We start from the raw sequence: 22,710 nt of genomic DNA on the forward strand, positions 1-22,710 counted from the left end.
CATGTGTGGTCAGGGTTGGGTACAAGTCCTGGCTGTCATACAAAGAGAAAAGATGGGTTTGTTTCCCAAATACGGCATTATAATTTAACACAGACATGTATCTCCAGCAGTCCTGCCCTGCTGAAGCTGGGGACAGCTTCTGAGGTCCCCAGGTTCCTCCCTCCCAGTGAGGACTCCAGCATTCCCACCAGCTCAGTCGCTCCTTGCTGACTGGTTCTCTGCTTCCACTCTGTGGTTTTGGGGATTGAGCTCCCGTCACGACTCACTGAGCCACCTCAGGGACGGCTTCTTCCTGCTCTTAGATGCTGGGTGCAGTCTCCAGATGGGGTCTCCTCCGATCCCAACACGGAAGTGTGCTCATCCCCAGCCCACATGGCGGGCTGGGATCCCTTCAAACCTAGACTGGTGCCAGGACTTGAACTCCATTTCCTAAAGTGAGTCACATTGGGAGGCCCTGAGAGTTAGGAAGCGAACATAAACATTTGGCGGGGGGCAGGGAGCAGGGCTTGGGGAGTACAATTTTTTACTCCCGAGTCTCCATGACCTTATCTGAAAGAATGACAGTGCCCAACAATGAGATGGTGGAGCACACCGGTGTGACCCTAGCACTCAGGAGGCAGCAGGAGCAGCATCAGTTCAAGGTCAGCCTCGGCCCCGTAGAGTCTGGGGTCAGGCTGGACTACAAGACAGCTTCTCGGAAGTAGAAAGGAGCAAAGCTGGGACAAACACTGATGTTCGGGAGAGGTCTCCAGGACAGGTCAGATGCCGCCCTCGTCCAACATTCTTCCAAGGCCGTCGCAGATGCGGCCCAGGTGGCTCCGATACGGCTCTGCCGGGCCGTACAGCGCGGCCAGGAAGTCGCCGTTGGCTAAGTGGCCGAAGACGTGGTTGATGCGGCCGTGGGACTTGGCGGTGAGGTGAGGGCCGGTGGCCTGGTGCAGCAGGTCCCGGCACTCCAGCAGCCCCGCGGCCAGCACGCGCCGGTCGAAGGTGAAGTCCACCTGGTGGAAGCTGAGGGCCGTCATGGCCAGGCTGCGCATGCGGCCCTGGAACCTTCGCAGCTGGGCCAGCTCGTCCCCGTCCAGCTGACCCGCCCGCAGCAGCACGGCCAGCTTCACGGCCACCTTCACCAGGTTCTTCACCACCCTCTGTGCCTCCTTCCGGCTGCGGGTGAACTCCTTGGTGGCCTGGTACAGTTCGTCCAGGATCTCGCTGCTGGTGTCGTCCGCAAACACGGCCACCATGGCCTTAGAGGCCATCTTGCTGAGCACTTTCTTCTGGGCCTGCAGGGCCAGGCTCTTCGTGCTGAAGGTGTCCATGGCCCTGTGGGATGACAGACACAACATTCAGGTCCTGGAAATGCTTGAGGCTCGGCACCACCCCTACTCGCCAGCTCGCCAGATGAGACTGTTCCCTCACTGGACGTTGAAGACATTTGAGCTGACAAGCGACCAAAGGGACAAGCAGGTGCAAGCAGTTCTAGAATTTTCCCCAACAGAAGTACTCAACACAACTGAGACTTCTCATGCCTCTTACCTAATAAACTCCTACACACCTCCCAGTACCCAGAGCCCCTGACTCCTGTTGGGTACTCCCTCTGAGCCACACAGGGCTGGACGGCTGCGACCACCCCCTCCACCCCCGAAACACATAGGGAAGTCAGGGCCTGACCCCTCTTCTGCTGTGTTCCTGGGGACCCCTGGCCCCTCAGAGGACACACAGAGGCTGTATTGAGACCAGGCCCTTGGGCCTTGGTGGGTCATGCTTCATGGCCAGGCCAGCAGTGCCCACCCTCCAGCCCACTCACCCCAATTCCCCTACAAAGCCGGCTTTTGTGTGAACCCAGACTCCAGGCAGCCCCCACTCTCACCATCCTCTCCTTGGCCTTAGCGGTCAGGGGCACAAGGATGGCTGGGCAGCTTCCCTGCCCCCAGCGTTCAATACCCCTGCGGTGTACTGGCCAGGGCCCAGACAGGGCTGTTGACACAGGGCGCCCGCCATGTGAACCCATTTCGTCACTTGGGCCAATGTCATTCTGCAAAGAGCACAGCCCTCCTGAATGGCCCAGGCGGAGAAGAATGGACAGTGGTGGGTGGGATCTGTCCCATCAAAGTCCACTCACACAGCAGGAGAGGACGGTCAGTCCCCAGCGCGGCCCCACACCTGAGGGCACCACACACACCAGACACGGCACACCTGCCTCCCCAGCACTTGGGGGGGTCAGAAGTTCAAGGTCAGCTTCCTCCAGCAGACCAGGACTGAAGGCCCAGGGGTTGTTTCCTAATTGACACTAGACAATGGGGAATTCTCAATAACAAAGTATGGAGTCTCTGTTTGGTTTGGGGGCTGTGTGACCCCAGAGGAGTGCTGACTCTCTCTGGGCCTTGCTTTCCCCATGGACAAAGCCAAATTGAACTCCTTGGCTCAGGAGTGAAGCTGAGAGCGTGGACAGACTTCCGCAAGACTGGCGGGGGCACAGCTGTGGCCTATCCTGGCCATCCCGATTCCTATTGAGCCGCCACCTGGGGCAGCCAGCTGCTGGCCTCCACTTCCTGTTCTGAAACCCATTGTCCTGACCGACCAGGATGTCCCTGTCTTCCTGCATAAGGGGCCTGAGTGTGGCCATGTGAGGCCTTCATGGCAGGGACTTTCCCAGGGATGAGGTGCTGTGGCCTTGGTCCCTGACCCCCCCCCAAGCGCCACAGCACCCAAAGTCTGGAGTTAAAGAGCCCAGGCTCCCCTCCAGAACTCGGCCCCACACTCATGCAGTCACTCAACTGCCTGGTGGGTATTTATGGAGCACCAGTTGTATACCCAACACCAGAGCACAGAAGTGATGCAAAGAGACCCTGTTTCTGCCTCCCCAGCACCCCGGTTCTGCCCTCTTCTGGTTATACATGACTTGGGGATCCTCTTGTGCCTGGAGTTGACCCCTCCACCCCTTAATTCATTTCTTATGTATTTTCACTTTTTTTCCCCCTTTTTCCAGGCAGGGTCTCATATCACACAGCCTGACCTTTGACTCGGTCATAATCCTCCTGCCTCAGCCTCCCGACTATGAGATGACAGGCGTGTGTCAACTGTGACTGGCTGGAACCCCAAAATCATCCTGAAGAGGCCTTGTGAACCAGGGTGAGGACAGAAACATAAGAAACCAATAAACAGGGAGAAAAAAAGCAAAAATTGGGCCTGGGGATGGGAAAAGCTTGGAGCAAGGGCCACAGAAAGGCCAGTTGTCAGCAGCCTTTGGAGCCTCAGGACAGGAGGGACAGGTTGGAGGGAGGGGACAGTAGTGGGAGGTGCATGCACAAAGGACCCAGGGCAGGGCCACACAGTTCACCACAGGTCACCACAGGTCACCACAGCTCCTCTCCCTGCGGGACAACAGCCTAAGTCCAAAACAGAGCCCCAGGTCCTCTCCTGGGCCCTGGACTGCATCTTAGTCTTGATGGGTTTTTAAAGTTTTTGTGATGTTTGAGACAAGGTCTCTACGCGTAGCCCAGGCTATCCTGGGACTCAGCTGGGTCCTCCTGCCTCTGCCTCCTGAGTGCTGGGGTTAAAGCTGGCTGCCGCCACTGTCTGGCGACCTTAGACTTCTCATCTGCTGCCAAGCCCTACTTGAGCTTTGTGCTCTGAACCCCATCAGTTCCTGCAGCTCCTGGCACTCCACAACAGCTCCCAATATTCCTCCGAGCGCCAGGCTCCCTGCTGGGGACCTTGGCTTAGGTGAGACCTTCCCTTGGGTGGGGACAGATGTAGCCTGGTGTCTGGCTCTGAACTCAGAGATCAACCCGGCCCCTGCAACGACGCCAAGCCACAGGGCCTTTGCGTGACTGCGGTGACTTCTGGAAGCCAGAGGCCTTTCTGAGTGTAAAGCTCCAGGCTCAGGAGCACTTCCTTGACCCACTTCCTGCTAGTTCTTTTCCCCCAGTTTTTTGGTTGCTTGTCTTTGGGTTTTGTTTTCTGAATCAGGCTGACCTGATCCTGCCTCCGCCTCCTGAGTGCTGGGATGAAAGGCGTGTGCTGCCATGCCTGCTGGACATGGTGCTGGGGATGGCACAGCTCTGATCTGTGGGTACAGGAGGGAGGGGAGAGGATGGAGGGATGGGAGGCAGGTCTTGGCAGGGAGCACGGGGCATAGTAAATGTGCTCAGTAAATGTGTTTTCAGTGACTAATCTATTCCTGAATGCTAAGTGGGCTGTGGAGAACTCTGGCGAGAGAGGTGTGGAAAGACAGGTGGACCCCAGTGACTGGAGGTTCAAACCAGGGTGACCCACATGTGTCTCCCATACCCATTTCCCCCCTTGGCCCACCCAAGCACAGTCCGGGGAGCCCAAGGTTGACCTAGAGCACCCACATCACTTCCCAGGTATCTTGGTAGCCTTGGGGCCTTGGGACATTGCTACACCTGGTCAAGTGTCCTCAGAGACTGCCGAGCGGGTAAAGTCTTGCTGTAAACATATGGACCTGAGTTCTCAAGTCCTGACAGAAAAACCAGTGTGGAAAGCTGGGCAATGGTGACACACACCTTTAATCCTAGCACTCTGGAGGCAGAGGAAGGCGGATCTCTATGAATTTGAGGCCAGCCTGAGCTATAGAGTGAGTTCCAGGACATTCAGAGAAACCCTGTCTCGAAAAAAACCAAACAAAAACAAAAAGAAACAAAACCCAGGTGGGATGACCCTGCTGTAAGCCCGCAATGGGGATCCCTGGCTCACTGGCCCTCAGGGAGCCTCAGACGACAAGCCGCAACCGCTGGGGGCACCTGGACTCCACTCTCCACAGAGGCACACTGGCAGCCTTGCCAGGATGACCCCTGGAGCCAGAGTGTGCACCATGGAGCCCCCTGGGCCTCACGAAGTAGTTCCTGTCACATCAAGTTCTAATGAACAAACAAATGTGATCAAATGTGATCTGTGCCGTCCTTTGTGACATTCGCCCGCAGGTGCCACTCACACCCCAACCTCAGAACCTCCTTGAATGCCCTCCGGCTCCCAGGATGGCAGCCCTGAGGCCAGGCAGTTGGAGAGCAAGTGAGCGTGGTCCCTCCCACCCCAGCAGGAGGATGTCTGTGGAGGCCAGCCTGGGCTACAGAGTGAGTTCCAGGACACCCTGAGTTACACAGCGACATCCCCAAGCCCAAAATGCCGAGACACCCCCCTTCCTCATGCCTCACCCCTTTCTCAGACCCCCGACTTGCTTGTGGCGCCTGTCATTCCTTGCTCACCGCCCTGACTTGCTTGTGTAAGTGACGTCTCCTCGCATACCTCACACGCGATCGATCCTTTGCATACCCAGAGGTGGGTGCAGGTGGATGGGCCCTTGTTCCTGGGCACAGCTGACACCATTTCCCTCCCCAGTCCCCAGGCCCCGTCTCCATGGTGGCCACAGCCGGCCACACAGTAACCAAGCCAGGCTTCTGCAAAGGTCTGAGAATCCTTGTGGGGTCCTTGCGGCCACAGTGGCCACAGGAGACACATGAAGCTGGGGAGCCCCTGTGCCATTTCCAACAGACTCAGGACAAACATGGACACAGGCCATGGGGTGTCTACGCTGGCAGTCACTGTGTGTGGTGCTGGGGACTGATGACCTCTACTGTGCACCCAGACCAGAAGCCAGGCCTGGCCACCAAGCCCCAAGGACACTCCTGTCCCCACCCCTATCATGAGATCACATTTGCCCGCCCTCAGTCCTGGCTTCTCTGTGGGATTCCCGAGTTTCGAACTCAGGTCTTCATGCTTAGACAGCAAACACTTCACGTTCCAGGCCTCTCTCCACCCTTGCATATGCTTTTGCTTCTCTCTCCTCACCCCTTGTTTTGTTTTGAGACAGGGTCTCTCTATGTACACCAGGCAGGCTGACCTCAGACTTAGAGAGATTCCCCTGCCTCTGTTTCCCCGAGTGCTGGGATCAAAGGCGTGCACCATCACACCCAACCTGACCTTTGAATCCTTGTTTTGTTTTGGTTTTGTTTTTTCCTGTGTGTTTTTATTGGGGTTTATCATGGGTGGGAACTGTCACCATCAATCTTTTTTTTTTTTTTTTTTTTTGGTTTTTCGAGACAGGGTTTCTCTGTGGCTTTGGAGCCTGTCCTGGAACTAGCTCTGTAGACCAGGCTGGTCTCGAACTCACAGAGATCCGCCTGCCTCTGCCTCCCGAGTGCTGGGATTAAAGGCGTGCGCCACCATCGCCCGGCTGTCACCATCAATCTTAAGAGCTTTATTAAAACTGAAAAGTTTCTGCACCCCGTGAGCCTCTCCACCGAAGCAGCAATCCAATCAGACCAAATCAACCCGAAATATAAATACAACGCTCCCGGATGATTTTCCAGCCTCCCAGGGAGGAGACAGAAAAGAAAGACCGGAAAACCACGTGTCTGTTTGGGGGGGCAGTTTAAATACCCTGTGGGAGTGACCTTGAGCATCTCTGAGGGAGGGGTCATCATTTGGCAGGCTTTCTGAGATGTAGTAGGGTTTGGAGAGAGATATGGGAGAGGGGGCTTGGGGTGGAGCTTCCACCAAAACGTTCCAGATTCTTTGGATATAGATGCCAGGGGCTGGGGTGAAGCTTCTCCAGAACAGAAATAGCATCTGCATTCCATAAAGTGCACTTATATTTTTATCTCATATTTAGCCCAGGCTATCCCCTCACTATATAAAGCTGACCTTGAACTCCTGGTCCTCCTGCCTCTGCCTCTCTAGCTCGGCTGACAGAGGGTGCCACCACCTGACAACTTTACCTATGATCTGGTTTGCATTCTGTCAACACGGCAGTGGATAAGGGTGCTTGCCACCGAGTCCGACAGCCTGAGTTCGATCTCTGAGACCTACACCATGGTAAGAGAATCGACTCCCATGAGTTATCATCTGACCTCCAACCCATGCGCCCTGGCTTACACACACACTGTAAATAAATGTAATAAATAATAAATACAACACGATTTACTTAGCTGGAAGCACTCACTCCTTGACTTTTAATCTGGGTTTAACAACCAGATGGCAGAATTCCCAAAACCCAGCAGCAGCTCTCGTAAGACCGACGCTGCCGCCCGCCCCTGGGCAGCCCCCGGTCTCATGAATTCTTTATGTCCCACACGCAGCTCATCAATAATTTATGTCACCAAGCCCGCCATTCTCTTTCTCCGCCCTCGCTGACTGCCCCACGGTGGCTAGGACAAGGCCCCACGTCACCCAGGCCCCCCAGTCTATCCCGAAGCATTGTCACCTGTTGGGGACTCCACCTGCAAACAGCACCCTTAGCATCAGGACTGGGAGGAGGAAGCTTCCCTGGTGAGGAAGACACTGGGGGTTCTCAAACAGGGTCCCCACAATGATGCCACCCCAAGAATGGGTAGGGGAGACCTGGGAGGCAAGACATGTCCTGAAGAAATGGGGGTTGAGGGCCAGCAACGTGGCTCAGCAGGTAAAGGCGCTTTCTGTCAAGTCAGACAACCTGAGTTCGAGCCCAGGACCCACTCAGTGAAGGACAGCCAGTTGTCTACTCCACATGCACAAAAAAGAATAAATTAATATACTTTCAAGAGACTGTCACAGAGCCACAGGGGCATGGACCCCTGCTTCAGCTTCCACACAGGGACAGGGCTTCTTTAGGGTCAGAGTTTGAGATAAGGACTCACTCTGTAGGCCAAGCTAGCTTCAGATTTACCGCGATCCTCACGCCTCGGCCTCCACTCAGGGTTTTAACCAGGGAAGTATGACAGTGTGTGCATTCGTCCCCAGACTGTACCAGCTCCCTCCATTTCCCAAGGCTCCCAGCTTCCACGCAGCTTCCTCTCACCCTCACCAGGATTCCCGAAATGCCAGAGGCTCCCACTTCCCTCACTGTTGGGGCCCAAGTCCTGAGAATCCTGCCTCCCTCTCCCTCTGCTGCAGCCACGGGCCTCCTCCATGTTCCTCCCAGTTCCTCATCTTATGGTTACAGTTATTTCTCAGGACAGGTTCCAGCTCCAACTGTGAGGCAGAGGAGGGTGGGCACTGGACCAGCTTGGATACTGCTGTGTTCTGGTGCCACGAGGCACCATACTTAACCTCCCCTCCGTCTTCAGGAACTGTTTGTCAAGTGACTAAGTAACCTCTCATGGTCATGACAAAAGGAGAAACTGAGGAAGGGGCCTGGGAGCTGACAGATATTCTCAGAGCAACACCGAGTCAGGAGTGGGATATGAGTCCAGCCCCTAAGGAGCTCATCTTACACAGGGTCACTCCAAAATCAGAGGGGCCTACTGACTCAGTCTGAGAATCTTCCAGAAGCTGTGTGCCCCATCAGCCCTTCCATGGTGCCTTTGGGGAGGATTGTGGAAGCCCCCAGCCTGCAGAGCACCCTCTGGAGGGTCCCAGATGGGTAAACAGAGGCTTGGGAACTCAAAGCAACCACCTGGTGGGACAATGCAGAATTTCTGGGGAGAGTGGACTCACCAAATCCCTAGATCAAAGTTCACCCTCCTCAAGTCTCTAGTGAGTCCTGGGTGGCACCGGACTCAGCAGGTGGCATGCACCCCTGTGGCCATGACGATTTGGCCTTGAAGTAGGCTGAATCCCCTCATACTGAATCAATATACTAAATCATTAAATCAGTAATCATTTCATACTTAATCAGTATACTAAATCATTAAATCAGTAATCATTGTGGGCTGGGTCCTCACTTGCCCAGTGGTCAGAGGGTAAACTGAACACAAGTGTCTTGTGTCCCTGTCCCCTCAGGATCCAGCCCTGGCCCAGCACAGGTTTTCGGTGCCAATGTTCTTTGTTCTGTGATAGTCCCCACGGCCCCACCCCATCCCTCCCAGTCACCCACGTCCTAGGTGCGGCCCAGACCATGAACTTGTTATGTTTCAAAATTGGCGCCTGTGTTGCTCGGCTGTGGCTGTAGCAGGTATGAGCAAAGGTCCTGAGACTGGACGGTCCGTGTGGGGAAGGGGCAGCCACTCTCAAGTCCCAGGATGGGAAAACAGGAAGTTTGGCACACAAAGTCCACATTCCTGTTTTTCTTTGTTTGTTGTTATCACAGGGTCTCACTTCACAGTCATGACTAGCCTGGAACTCACTGGGCAGGCCTGACCTCAAACTCACAGACATTCACCTGCCTCTGTTCCAAGAGCTAGGATGAAAGCCACGCACCCCAAACCTTGGTTCACGTGGCCATGGGGCTGGTACCCAGGGCCTCCTGCTCAGTAGAACACTCCACCCACCAGGCCACAGGCCAGTCTCCACTTGGTTTTAGATGTGGCTTCCCTGTGTAGCCCACCTTGGCTCTGCCTCCGTGGGTTTTGTCTTTGCTTTAATCCTCCCAGAAGCCTTTAGTCCCAGGGAGTCATGAAACAACTATCTCAAGTCACAGACAGGGAAACTGAGGCTTATAATTAAGTTACTTGTTCAGGGAAGTCAGGTTTGTGTGAGCCATGTTCTGACCCCTAGGCAGGCTTCCAGAGGCTCTGCAGCCTGGAGCGGGGGAAGTGTCTCAGGAGCCTGCGTACAGTTTGGCGCTCACCCTGTCCTGCTCCAGACTGGCCGCTCAAAAAGGTAAAAAGCCACATTCGGGTTCCCTCTGTCTATACATCCCTGGTCAACCACAGGCTACTTTCTGAGCCTCAGTTTACCCTCCAGGCTACCACTGGAAGAGCCAGGAGGTCACAGACCTGGGTCAAGTCACCTGCCAATTATATGATGGGGATTGCTCCAGTTCCCAGCTGGTAAAACAGAGTCCCAGGGCTCAGGGCGACGGGAAGCTCCTAGTCTGGATGACGGGGGTTCAGGTGGGGTCCCTGTACCAGCCAGAGCCACAGTGGGATCTGGCCGGCCACCGCCGGGAATATCCAGGCCGTTCTGGAGTCGGGCTGCACACCTGTACAGGGCGAGGTCCACCATGTCCCCTTGAGAAGGGATACTAGGACCATTACAGCAGCCCACAGCAGCCTACTCACACAGCCAGGCACAGGTATACAGGGAAACTGAGGCCGGGATGCACCTAGGACAGTGTGGGGATAAGAGGAGACAGCAAGGACCCAGGATGGACGGGTGCGGGGACCCGGATCGCTCACCTGCTTCTCAGGATCCGTCTGGCTGTCACTTTTGTGCAGGCGCCTCTGTGGGGCGGGAACCGCTGGTGGACCGACCCGAGCTGGCTGCTGGGCAGGGGCCACGCCCCCTGATATAGACACGCCCCCGCACAGAACAATCCACGCCCCTGCAGACTCTCACTGGCTCAGCGAATAGGAGCGAACGGGCGGTGTACGAAGGGGCCAGTGGCAGCAGAGCAGGCCTCGACCGCGGAGGTGGGGGCGTGGCGGGGGCGTGGCCTGTGGCTGGGGGGGATTCCTCCGGATTAGCGCAGCAGCAGCAGCACCGGACGCCGGACGTCGAGGCGAGGGCGGCGCAGTGGAGTTCCGTGGCGGGAACGGGGCGGGGGGGGGGTGAGAGGAAGGAGACTCAGGCAGAGAAAAATGGGGTACGTGTGCACCCCGCCAGAGATCCTACCGGACACAGCATAGAGACGCGCTCCCGCGAGGCACCAAAAAGCACATGGACCCTTCCGGGCTGGTCTCAGTTTACCCACTGAGTAGTTAGGATGCCACCTGGGACCCCAGTGACAAATGAAGCCCAACATTTGTCTTGGGACATCTTTGGGATTCACGAGTCTAGTGAAGAACCCCCTTCGGTGGGTGTCGCTGGGGTAAGGGGGACACTCCAATAGTCTCGCTCCTGGTAGCCTCCATGGAGGACGCGGCTGTGAGTCCTGGGAACTCAACCTGGGAGTGGCTCCCACACCCCCATCACCTCCCACCCTCCCCCCAAATCCGCATCCCCCGTCTGCACTTCCTGTGCCTGGATGGCCCAGTCAGCACTGGAAAGGTCTCAGCGCCATCGCCCTCTCCAGGAAGCCTCGTAGATGCTTGCTGTCTGCATCCTGACCTCCCCTGGCACGGGCCTTAAGACCCCAAAATAAATCCAGCCTTTATATTATGAGAGATAGAAACCGAGGCCCAGAGAGGGCAAGCGACTTGCCTGGAGCAGCACTGACCCAAGTGCCCGCCCTGATTTCAGATTGTCTGTGCTCTCCAATGTGTGGGGCCAAGAACTTGTTTTCAGTAGCCATCCAGGCTCTGCAGGGGGCTGTACAGGGACGTTGAGCATCGTTCACCGCCTTCACTCACTCCCTATCCGGGAGCTCCCGCTGTGTGGCAGCCACAGACAACCCCAAACACGCTCAGTGTACCCAGTAGAGACCACTGCTCAGATTTTCTTTTCTTTCTTTTCTTTTCTTTCTTTCTTTCTTTCTTTCTTTCTTTCTTTCTTTCTTTCTTTCTTTCTTTCTTTCTTTCTTATTTTTGCGAGACATGGTTTCTCTGTAGCTTTGGAGCCTGTCCTGGTACTAGCTCTGTAGACCAGGCTGGCCTCGAATTTACGGAGATCTGCCTGTCTCTGCCTCCCGAGTGCTGGGATTAAAGGCGTGCTCCATCCACTACAGCCCAGCTTGCTCTAGATTTTCATAGCCCAGACCTCCAAGTACGAACCAGGGCAGCTAGTGCGGGGGTGGTCATTGAAGCAGTTTTTTTGGCACCTGGCTGCCAGAGAGCCGTGATTTAGCAAGTCTCAGTCTAGAAAACCCACAGACAGTCTGGGTGTGACGGAAGTCGGGCTCAAACCCGGCTGTGTTGGCTGGGGGTGTGGCTCAAGTGGAGCAAATGAGGCACTGGGGCATGGTCAGAGGTGGAGTCCCCACCTCGAATCCCCAAGTGAAGGGCGGAGGGTATTGGCGGCTCAGGGGTGGAGTGTCTGCCCAGTGTGCAAGAACCCCCAGGTCCATATCCAGTTTAGTAACCATCATCATCATCATCATCTTACAAATCGTCCGCGAGGATGAGGACGTCCCTGGGGGGAGGTGTAAAATGGTGACAGCCTTCAGAAAACAGTTTGAAATTTCTTAAGTTTACGGAAGATCACTTTGGCCGCCAGGCATTCCCCATGTAGGTACATTCAGGTAGGAAACACAGATTCTGATGTGTATGTACGGCAGTTTTAATTCAATTATTCACAGGAGCCAAAGGATGGAGGCAACGTTAGTGTCCGTCAGTGAGAGGTAGATGAGCTGTGCTCCACGTGTAGAAGGGACGTTATTCAGACACCTGCTCCACCACGGATGATACTCACCGACTTGAGCCAGACACAGAAGGACACTCCCCGTAGGGTTCCACTCCCAGGAGTTCGGGGTTCCTTGCAGTAATCAGAGCCACAGAGCCAGGAAATAGGTGGTGGGCGCAGTTGACTGGGGAGAGGATGGAATTAGTGTTGAATGGGGACGGAGCTTCAGAGCGCAGAGATGGAAAGTTGGGAATTCAGAAGGGATCCGGGCTCAGCTTGGAACGGGGAGCATATAGATGAAAAGATTAGCTCAGGAGGAGGGGGTCCACCATAGCTAGGAGCTGCACGCCAGGATATCTCTCCTGGGTCCTGGTCCCGGGTCAGGGCTGTAGAGATTACAGCCGCCCGGCAGGAGGCGCGCTCTGCACACGTCCCGGAGCTCCCGGCACCAGGGACCTGCACGGGGAAGAAGGGTCGCGAGCCAAGTCTCTCCAGACGCCACCCAGCAGCTCCCCAGCATCCCAACAGGCCGCCTTGCACCCCTCCTGGCTGTGTGACCCCGATCGAGCGACCCCTTTCCCTGAACCTCTCCTGGGGCTTGAGAGATGAGAAAGAGCGGGGACGAGGTTGGGACAGCATGTGAGGCAGGGGCTCGGTCGGCACTGCCCGCTAAGGTCCCCCTATGTTGGGATGCTACACTGCGGTGTAGTCCCTGGTTCTCAGAACTCCCTCACTCCTCAGCCTGTCTGGCTCTGCGAGTGACACCCACACAGCAGGATCCATCTGTCTCCAGGCACTAGGGACGACCTACAAAGGAGGGGTGGGGAGCAAGAGGGGAACCTTGATGGGGTCTCCTACTGTGGTCCTGATCAGCGGGTTCCCGGTACACTGCACGGGGCTCCTGTTCCCTCCCTAGGGTCTTGGGTGAGGCTGTCTGCCCTGCTGGCCGCACCACCAGCCTGCAGGAGTGCAGCCGCCAGTCCACGGGCTGCGTGTGGGAGGAGACGGCTGACAGTAAAATGACAGGTGTGAGCAGAAAGTGGGGTGTGCATGTCTGGGGGTGCTATCCAGGCTTCTATCTCTGAGGGTGCTGACTCCCTACCACCTTGGACTGGGCAAGATCAAGAGCCACGATTCCTGAGACTTTTCAAACAGGGCAGGAATGGGCTCAGTGGACACAGTGAGGGCAGGGCATGCACAGGCCCTGGGTTCCAATCCCAGCGCCTGTCATCAGGCTCTGGGGAGGTGGAGGCAGGAGTTCAACGTCTTCAATATACAGCGAAGTGGTAGCTAACCTGGGCTACGTGAGATCCCGTCTCAAAAATAAAATAAAACAATCAAAATTATCACTTTTGTGTGTATCTCCCTCCCTCATCCCTCCCTCCTTCCTTCTTTGACAGGGCCTCACACTTGCTGTGCAGCTGAGGATGACCTTGAACTCCTGCTTCAATTCTCCAGTGCTGAGATGGGAGTTATCACACCACCTCACCCGTTATACCCCATTCATTCTGTGACTTCAACCCCATATGGTGTCAAATTCATCATCCCCCTGTCTCAGCTTCTGGAATCAGTCTGTAGGGGACACAGCTGGTTTGACCACTCTCCTATGTCCCTGTTGGTTTGGCACACAGTAGCGCTCACTAAAATGCTTCTCAGCCAGTCAAATGGGGTTTCCCTCCAGAATGAGCCAGTGGGCGGGACCACAGCACCCACCACATCCCTCACTCCTGCATCCCCTCGTCCTCTCCTAATCTGGGTACCAGGGTCACTGTCACCGTGTCCTCAGAGGTCCTGGGTGTCACTGTGAGGACCTGGATGAAGCCTGGGTCCTGTGTTTACTCCTGGATCTCAGCAGGCATAAAGAAAGGAAGCTGTGCGCACGCTGCAGTCATAGGTGACATCTCCAGGGCTGCTGCTGGCCTCATCTTCTCACCTCAGCGATGTGTGTGTAAACAACCTGATGAGGGGGTCATCCAGTGGCCCCACACTGCTCAGAATCTGGGGCAATAAACATTAGCTAATGTTTGGCCTTGGTGCCTGTGTGGCCTGAGGAATCTCGCTGTGATGGTATCCACCCAGCCAGTATGGAGAACGAGCCCAGAGATGGCGTTTGCCTCCTCTGAGATGCAGGCAGGCAGGGCTGGGTCTACCCTGTGCACACCTACGTCTCAGCTCATCCACTGCAGGCTCACCTCCTCCTCGCTCAAGCAAACAGCACTGGGAAGAGAGGGCAGGAGGGTGCTGCTGTGAGTTCAAGGCCAGCCAGTTTCAGGACAGCCAGAGCAATGTAGAGCCTGTCCCAAAACAAAACCCAAGTCTTCCTGCAGCCCACCAGCCCACCCCCCGCCTCTCCCGCTTCCCATGCACCAGGCTTTGCCCTGCTCCAGGACTGTCCTGTGGGCTGTGCCCTCTGTCTGCCCCAAGGCCTTTGTACATGCCTACTGTTCCCTGCACCTGCAGCACTGGTCCCTCATTGAGGAAGGAGCAGGAAACTACTGCCCAAGCTGCGGAGGGTGTGTGTGGGGACGGGGGTGGGGGGGGGAGGGGGGAGGGCACTGTCTTCTCAGTGGTTTGCCTGGGAGAAAACCTTGTCTGACCTCCTGGGTTTAAGTCACGCAGAATTCTTTTTTGCCAGGCCTCAGTTTCCCCTCTGCAAAGCAGATAACCTTTCTCAAATGCCTATCACCATTTCAAAGGTCAAATCAGTGAATACTTTGAGAGTTGGGCTGGGTTTCTTAGACCACAATAGGTCCTGGGTGCTGTCCCCAGCACCAGATAAACCAGGTGTAGAAGTGTACACCTGTCACCCCAGCACATGGGAGTCAGAGGTAAGAGGGTTTAAGGACGTCCAGGGCTACATAGTGAGTCCCAGGTCAGCCTTGGCTAGGCTGTGCATCAAACCAGAAACCACAGCCACTAGGGTGGGTGTCCACGACAGCCAGTGGAACAGCGCAGAGAGATGGAGCAGCTACACTTCTAAGGACTCTGTTCAAGTGACCACACCCGGGGCCCTCACTGGGGAATTCTAGGTGGGGCTCCACCCTGACCACACCCCCAGCCCCTTGGGCCATTATAGGGTGGGATCAGGGAGGTCTTTCTTTAGGAGGTGTCTGAGGAAGAGTTCTTTATAGTCCATGCAGGTCTTAAATTCCCGGTTCTCCTGGCTCAGTTTCTTCGGTTCTCTGTCTCCAGGCCTGTTCCACTGCACCCCTTCTGGAGAAGGGCTCAGTTCTGAGGTTCTGAAGGGCTTGGCTCTGACCATGTGTTCAACTGTTCGCTAGGCATGGGAGCAAAGACGCCCTCGGGAGGTGACGATCTGGTACATAGATGTTCCTAACCCAGTGTCCAGACCGTGGAAGTCCACTGAGACTCATCATGCTGAGTGGCACACCTGCCCGGCCAGGCAGCAAGGACAATGTTAGTGATGTCAGAGACTATCTCACCGAATCATGTAGTCAATGGTTCCAGCCACTCACGCCCCTCCCCCCAGCTTTGCTGTGACAAGGGACAGGCTTTGGGAGCTGCTAAGAGTCTACAAATGAATGCCCCAGGTCCTGTCACCTCTGAGTCCAACCTCTGGCCTCCCGGAGGGAAGAGATACCTGTTTTTTCCCCCTATTTCACCAAGGGTGCGGCTGTGAGCCTCAGCAGCTCTCCGCCACTCTCTGTTTTTTAAATATAACTCTGCACATGGAGTCGGCACTGGGGGAAGAGAAGTTATAAAAACACAATTCTATTCTGCATCGCAGGCAGTGGGGAGAGGAGCTGGGAAGGCGGCGACAGTGGGGGTGGGAGGGGCGACGGGATGGGGGTGGGGATCAGCCCAGGACCACCCTGGCACTCTGTCTCCCTGCCCTGCCTCTGATAGCCCTGTCCCCATGCAGCTGGCACCAGGGTGGGCCTTCATCCTGAGTCAGAGTCCCTCCCAGTCTTTGCCGTCCATCTTGTCTTAAATCCTGAGGAAATCCTTGAGGAAAGAGTCCCTAGAGTTGGGTGGAATGTGTCGCCCTACACCCAGACACTGAGCACACGCTCCTTCCCATTCTCCTCTCCAGGGTCCTCAGCCTCCTGGACCCCGTCTCAGTTGCAGTGATTTTTTTGCCGAGACCCCAGGAGGTGGGAACTCTTAGAGCCTTCTAGCTTCTGCCTGCATCTTGCCTAGAAGCTGCCACTTTCGAGGATGTTTGACCCTCTGTGGAGTGAGGAGCTGAGGCTACAGACAGCCTGACTGCCCAGGGAGGGACAGGAGATGTGTGGAGAACCGTGCTCTGGGGAATACTATGCTGCCATTACATATGAAAGGGGGATTTTGGTAAAATTGTTTCTTGGTAAAGATGTAATGTAAAGAATCTGATGATTCTGTCCATTTGTCACGGCTCCTCCGCCAATCAGGGGCTCCTCTGAAGTCCAACATCTGTACGTTTGACCCTCCATACCCACAGCTGCCGGACAAGCCACTCTAGTGGGTCTGTAAGTCTCTCTCTAGCTGATCTCCTCTCCCCCAAAGTACCCAATATCCAGGCCGTCATCATTTTCCCTCACTCAGATGACTCATTCCATTTCAACCTGCACCCAGATTCCCACTGCTCCCCCAAGTGACCCACGCCCCGTTACCTGATAGAACGGAAGGCGGCTGAAATGCTCTGCCCTCTGACTTGGCAGCCTGGTGAGGCTCCATCTCTCGCCAGCTCCCCTGTTCCACCTCCAGCCACTCCAGCCTCCTAGGGCAAGACGGAGCCTGGCCTGTGGAAGAAGCAGGCAGGCTGACCTGTGGCTGGTGTTAAAGAGGAGAGCAGGGTCTGATCCCTGCAGGGGGTGGGGGAGAGTTTGCTTTTGACCTTTTTGTTTTGCTTTGTTTGTTTGTTTGTTTTTTGAGTTTTTTAGACAGGGTTTCTAGCCCTGGCTGTGCTAGAACTCACGCTGTAGACCAGACTGGCCTTGAACTCAGAGATCCACCTGCCTCTGCCTCTCTTTGGCCAGACCCAGCTTCCCTGCTCTGGCCCCCACATACCACTTCTTGGAAAGGATTTTGCGGCTTCTCACTTCCAACCTCCCAGGCAGAGACCTTTGTCTCTCAGAGCTCTTCAGCTCCGACTTGGTTCCCGAAGACTGACTACATAAATCCCTCCGGTGACCAGGCCCTCATGTGCAATCCCTGTGTGAAATCACCGCTCACATCTGATGGCCTGTGGCCTACCCAGGTTTCCCGTGGCTGCCTTTCCTGCCCACCCAGTGGCCTTGCGAGGTCTATGTCTTAGATGTGGCCACAGAGAAACAGGCTGGCAGCAAGTTCAGGTCTGAGACTCTCAAGCAGTCGGCTCTCCACCCTGGGGACTCAGACACTGGAGGAGTGCTATTTCAGGGTGCAGGGATCATGTACCCTACATCCAAGAGAAACAGTGTGCCCTGGGTTTTAACATCTGAATGCAGCTTGCTTGTCTCAGCTCAAGCATGTGTGGAGGTCTCAACTCCACGTCTGGGATGATCCCGCTCTGGTGACGATGCCAGTTATCAAAAGATCTCACAGTACAGCCTAGAATCTGTACCCCCCGGCACCCTCTGAGGATCCTGGGTGACACCGTCTATCTTTGTGACAGATGAATGGCTTGTCATTTTGTGACATCTGCGAGTGTCATTTGCACAGAAAGGAAATGGTCATAGATTTGTGTGGTCTCAAGATTGAACCCAGACTCTCCCGAATGCATGGCCACCAAGTGAGCCACGTGTCTGGTCCCTTCTCTAGAGGGCCCACCCCTACGCTTCTTCCCCAACCGGTTGCTGCCCAGATATCAAACCACAGCCCTGGTCACTCACAGAGGAAACTTGGAACGCTTCTGTCCCCGCCATCTGTCACTGGAAGCCTGGGGGGACAGAGCTGGATAATACTGGCCATGACTGCTATGCTGCATACAGTTGGTGCTCAGTACATGCTTCTGAGCCCTGATGCTGCTGAGGGCAGGCAGCACTGGCCTGGCCTCACAGGCAGTCGAAGATGCGGCACCCCAGGCGCTGCCCTCAACTCTTCCTGGCAGCTTTTTCCTCAGACACCAGAACCAGTACTAATTGATTGCCCAGGCCCCAGAGGACTCTGTGCCTGAGGTCAGTGGCTGGCCCCTGGCCAGCACAAGTGTGGGAGGGGAGCAGGCTTCAGGATGATTGCCAGGCAGCCTTACCGCCCCATTCACCGTAGGGACTGGGTCTCCCTAGAAGCCTCCTTGCAAATCAAGACTACCTGCCTGGCTGGCCACACGCACACATGCATCTGTGCACATGCACTCACAGCCCACAGGTCCATGTGGACAGGCCAAGACTCAGTGTGGCTAGATGCAGGTACTCAAATGCTCTGTGTCTCAGTTTCCCCATCGGTTAAATTCCTGGGATCATAAGACAGGCAACAGATCTGTTGTCAACAGATCACATATATGAGGCTGGGCTCCATCCTGACCACACCCCCAGCCCATCACTGGGGGATTCTAGGCGGGGCTCCACCCTGACCACGCCCCCAGCCCTTCACTGGGGATTCTAAGCAGGGGCTCCACCCAGCCCACTTACTTTTTCTTTTTTTTAAAAAAGATTTATTTATTTATTATGTATACAACATTCCTTCCTGCACACCAGAAGGGGGCACCAGATCTCATCACAGATGTCTGTGAGCCACCATGTGGTTGCTGGGAATTGAACTCAGGACCTCTGGAAGAGCAGTCAGTGCTCTTAACCACTGAGCCATCTCGCCAGCCCCCACTTACTTTTTCTGATTCTGTAGCTCTGGGCTTGGAGTTGAGCAGACAAGGCCAGTACAGCTGATCTGCGGAGCTCTAAATTCATGAGAGTCCCTGCCTCCCAAAATAAGATGGAAAAATAAAAACAATGATTCTTTTTTTCACACGAGGTCTTAGTATGTAGACCAGGCTGACAAGAAACATACTGAGCTCCACCTGCCCCTGCATCCTGAGTGCTGGAACTTAAATTCTTTTTTAAAAAGAGGAATGGCAGCCGGGCGGTGGTGGTGCACGCACTTAACTCCAGCACTCAGAGGCAGAGGCAGGCAGAACTCTGAGTTCCAGGCCAGCCTGGTCTACAGAGTGAGTTCCAAGACAGCTAGAGCCACACAGAGAAACCCTGTCTCGAAAACCTTAAAAAAGAAAAATAGAAAGAGGAATGGCTGGAGAGACGGCTCAATGATTAAGAGCAGTGGCTGCTCATGCAGTGGACCTAAGTTCAGTTCAGTTCCTGCGCCCACAACAGGTAGTTCATGCTGCCTGTAACTCCAGCTCCAGGCCTCAGTGTATACCTGTACACATGTGTGCTCACATGCATGTATGCAGGCACACACATATAAGCACAGGCACACATAAATCTGAAAAGTGAAGGTGGTTATGTGTTGAGGAACACACCTGGAAAGGATGTCTGGATGCCACCTACACGTGTACACATATGTACAAACATACACATGTACACACATGTGCAAACATACAGTGTACACACGTGTGCAAACGCACATGCGTACACATGCACAAGCATACACGTGTACACACGTGCAAACATACACATGTACACACATGCACAAGCATACAGTGTACACACGTGCAAACATAGACATGTACACACATGTGCAAACATACAGTGTACACACATGCAAACATACACATGCACACATGTGCAAACATACAGTGTACACACGTGTGCAAACGCACATGCGTACACATGCACAAGCATACACGTGTACACACGTGCAAACATAGACATGTACACACATGCACAAGCATACAGTGTACACACGTGCAAACAGACATGTACACACATGCACAAGCATACACTGTACACACGCGCAAACATACACATGTACACACATGTGCAAACATACAGTGTACACACATGCAAACATACACATGCACACACATGTGCAAACATACAGTGTACACACGTGTGCAAACGCACATGCGTACACATGCACAAGCATACACGTGTACACACATGCAAACATACACATGTACACACATGCACAAGCATACACGTGTACACACGTGCAAACATACACATGTACACACATGCACAAGCATACAGTGTACACACATGCAAACAGACATGTACACACATGCACAAGCATACACGTGTACACACGTGCAAACATACACATGTACACACATGCACAAGCATACACGTGTACACACGTGCAAACATAGACATGTACACACATGCACAAGCATACACGTGTACACATATGTACAAACATAGACATGTACACACATGCACAAGCATACACGTGTACACACATGCAAACATACACATGTACACACATGCACAAGCATACACGTGTACACACGTGCAAACATACACATGTACACACATGTGCAAACATACAGTGTACACACATGCAAACATACAGTGTACACACATGCACAAGCATACGCGTGTACACACGTGCAAACATACACATGTACACACATGCACAAGCATACACATGTACACATGCGCAAACATACACATGCACACATGTGCAAACATAGTGTACACACGTGTGCAAACGCACATGCGTACACATGCACAAGCATACACGTGTACACACGTGCAAACATACACATGTACACACATGCACAAGCATCCAGTGTACACACGTGCAAACAGACATGTACACACATGCACAAGCATACACGTGTACACACGTGCAAACATACACATGTACACACATGTGCAAACATACAGTGTACACACGTGCAAACATACACATGTACACACATGCACAAGCATACACGTGTACACACATGCAAACATACACATGTACACACATGCACAAGCATACACGTGTACACACGTGCAAACATACACATGTACACACATGCACAAGCATACACATGTACACACATGCAAACATACACATATACACACATGCACAAGCATACACGTGTACACACATGCACAAGCATACACGTGTACACACATGCACAAGCATACACGTGTACACACGTGCAAACATACACATGTACACACATGTGCAAACATACAGTGTACACACATGCAAACATACAGTGTACACACATGCACAAGCATACGCGTGTACACACGTGCAAACATACACATGTACACACATGCACAAGCATACACATGTACACATGTGCAAACCTACACATGCACACATGTGCAAACACACGTGCATACACAACGTGCAAACACACATGTGTACACACGTGTGCAAACACACATGCGTACACACATGTGCAAGCATACACACATACATGCATGTGCAAACGTGCACGTGTACATGCACATGCAACGCACACATACACATGCACAAACATGTACACATACATACATGCACAAACACACAGAGAACCAAATTATTCCCTCCTGCTACCTGGGCCTGAGCAGGCCTTGGGCGGTGATCTCTATCTCTGCACTGCCTGCTTTTCCATTAGAGCTGCCAGGCTCTGCAGCTGCTTGAGCTTTGCCCCAAACCATCAGGAGCCGACAATAACCGTCATTAGGATAACGATCTTAATTATTATCTAATAAAAGTATATTTATAAGCCCAAATCTCAGGAGTGAGCACGGTATTTGGAGACTTTCTTCTTTCTTTAAAAGTCTTCTATCAGTCCTGGATCATCCGCAGTGGCCACGCCCAGGAATCAACTTCGTGTGTAAGAGCTAAGTTACATGTCCACACTGGCTGTCTAACTTCTGATCTCAATGGCTTTCTGTTGATGTAGTAAACATCATGACTAAAGCAGCGTGAGCAGGAAAGGGTTTATTTCCCCTTACAGCTCTGCAGTCACACCAGTTGTCACTGAGGGAAGTCAGGACAGGAACTCACAGGGCAGGAACCTGGAGGAGGGAGCCCGTGCAGACGCTGGCTTGCTCCCCTTGGCTTGTTCAGCCTGCTTTCTTTTAGAACCCAGGACCACCAGCCCAGGGATGGCACCACCCACAATAGCTAGACCCTCCCTGTCAATCATCAATCAAGAAATTGCTACGTAAGCCAATCTGCTGGAAGCATTCACTTCATTGATGTCCCCCATTTCCTACATGACTTTGACTTGTAGCAGGTTGACCAGATAAACAAACATCTACCAAGCATGGGCTCCCCCATCTCCTGTTTCTAGAATCCGCTTGAATGAGGTTCATAGACTGATCCAGGGAAATGGCCCTTACCACCTGAGTTCATTGCAGAAGTCACTTGGGGTTGTCTCTGCACAGTAAACACCATGGTTTACTGTGCTAAGGGCAGCATCCACCGCAGGCTAGTGCATACTGATCCCCACCATGTCCTAGAGGCTCTGACTCGCAAGCTTCAGCCAAGCGGAGAGAGTTTGCATCTCCTGTGAACTCAGTCAGGTCCCTGAGCCACTGGGTGGCACTGGGGAGATAGATTTAAGATGAGCACTCGTTGAAAGAGAAGCTACTGGGGGCTGTGGGGAACTCTGCTCAAGGCCCAATACAGACAGCTTTGTCTGGAAGAAACCATCACCATGAGGGCAGTATGTGGGGGCTGTACCAGCTTCAGGGAACCTCCTGAGACACTGCACCAAATTAAATGCACCCTACACGGAATGTAAACCAACACAGTGAAATACCCTTACATGAAAACACACAAAGATATCCACAAGCATCCATCATG

General features: G+C 53.9%; 1 protein-coding gene across 1 annotated transcript; it reads right to left on the minus strand.

Moving 5' to 3' along the window:
* Positions 1–57: 57 nt before the first annotated feature.
* Positions 58–10,168, minus strand: Tnfaip8l1 (TNF alpha induced protein 8 like 1). Its single transcript, XM_075942638.1, has 2 exons — positions 10,059–10,168; positions 58–1,323 (listed from the first exon to the last, which is right to left on the minus strand). The coding sequence occupies exon 2, from the start codon at positions 1,317–1,319 to the stop codon at positions 759–761; it is 561 nt and encodes a 186-aa protein (XP_075798753.1). The 5' UTR covers positions 1,320–1,323; positions 10,059–10,168; the 3' UTR covers positions 58–758.
* Positions 10,169–22,710: the final 12,542 nt, after the last annotated feature.

The sequence above is a fragment of the Microtus pennsylvanicus genome, chromosome 12 (assembly GCF_037038515.1).
Source record: "Microtus pennsylvanicus isolate mMicPen1 chromosome 12, mMicPen1.hap1, whole genome shotgun sequence".
Taxonomy (NCBI): Eukaryota; Metazoa; Chordata; class Mammalia; order Rodentia; family Cricetidae; genus Microtus; species Microtus pennsylvanicus.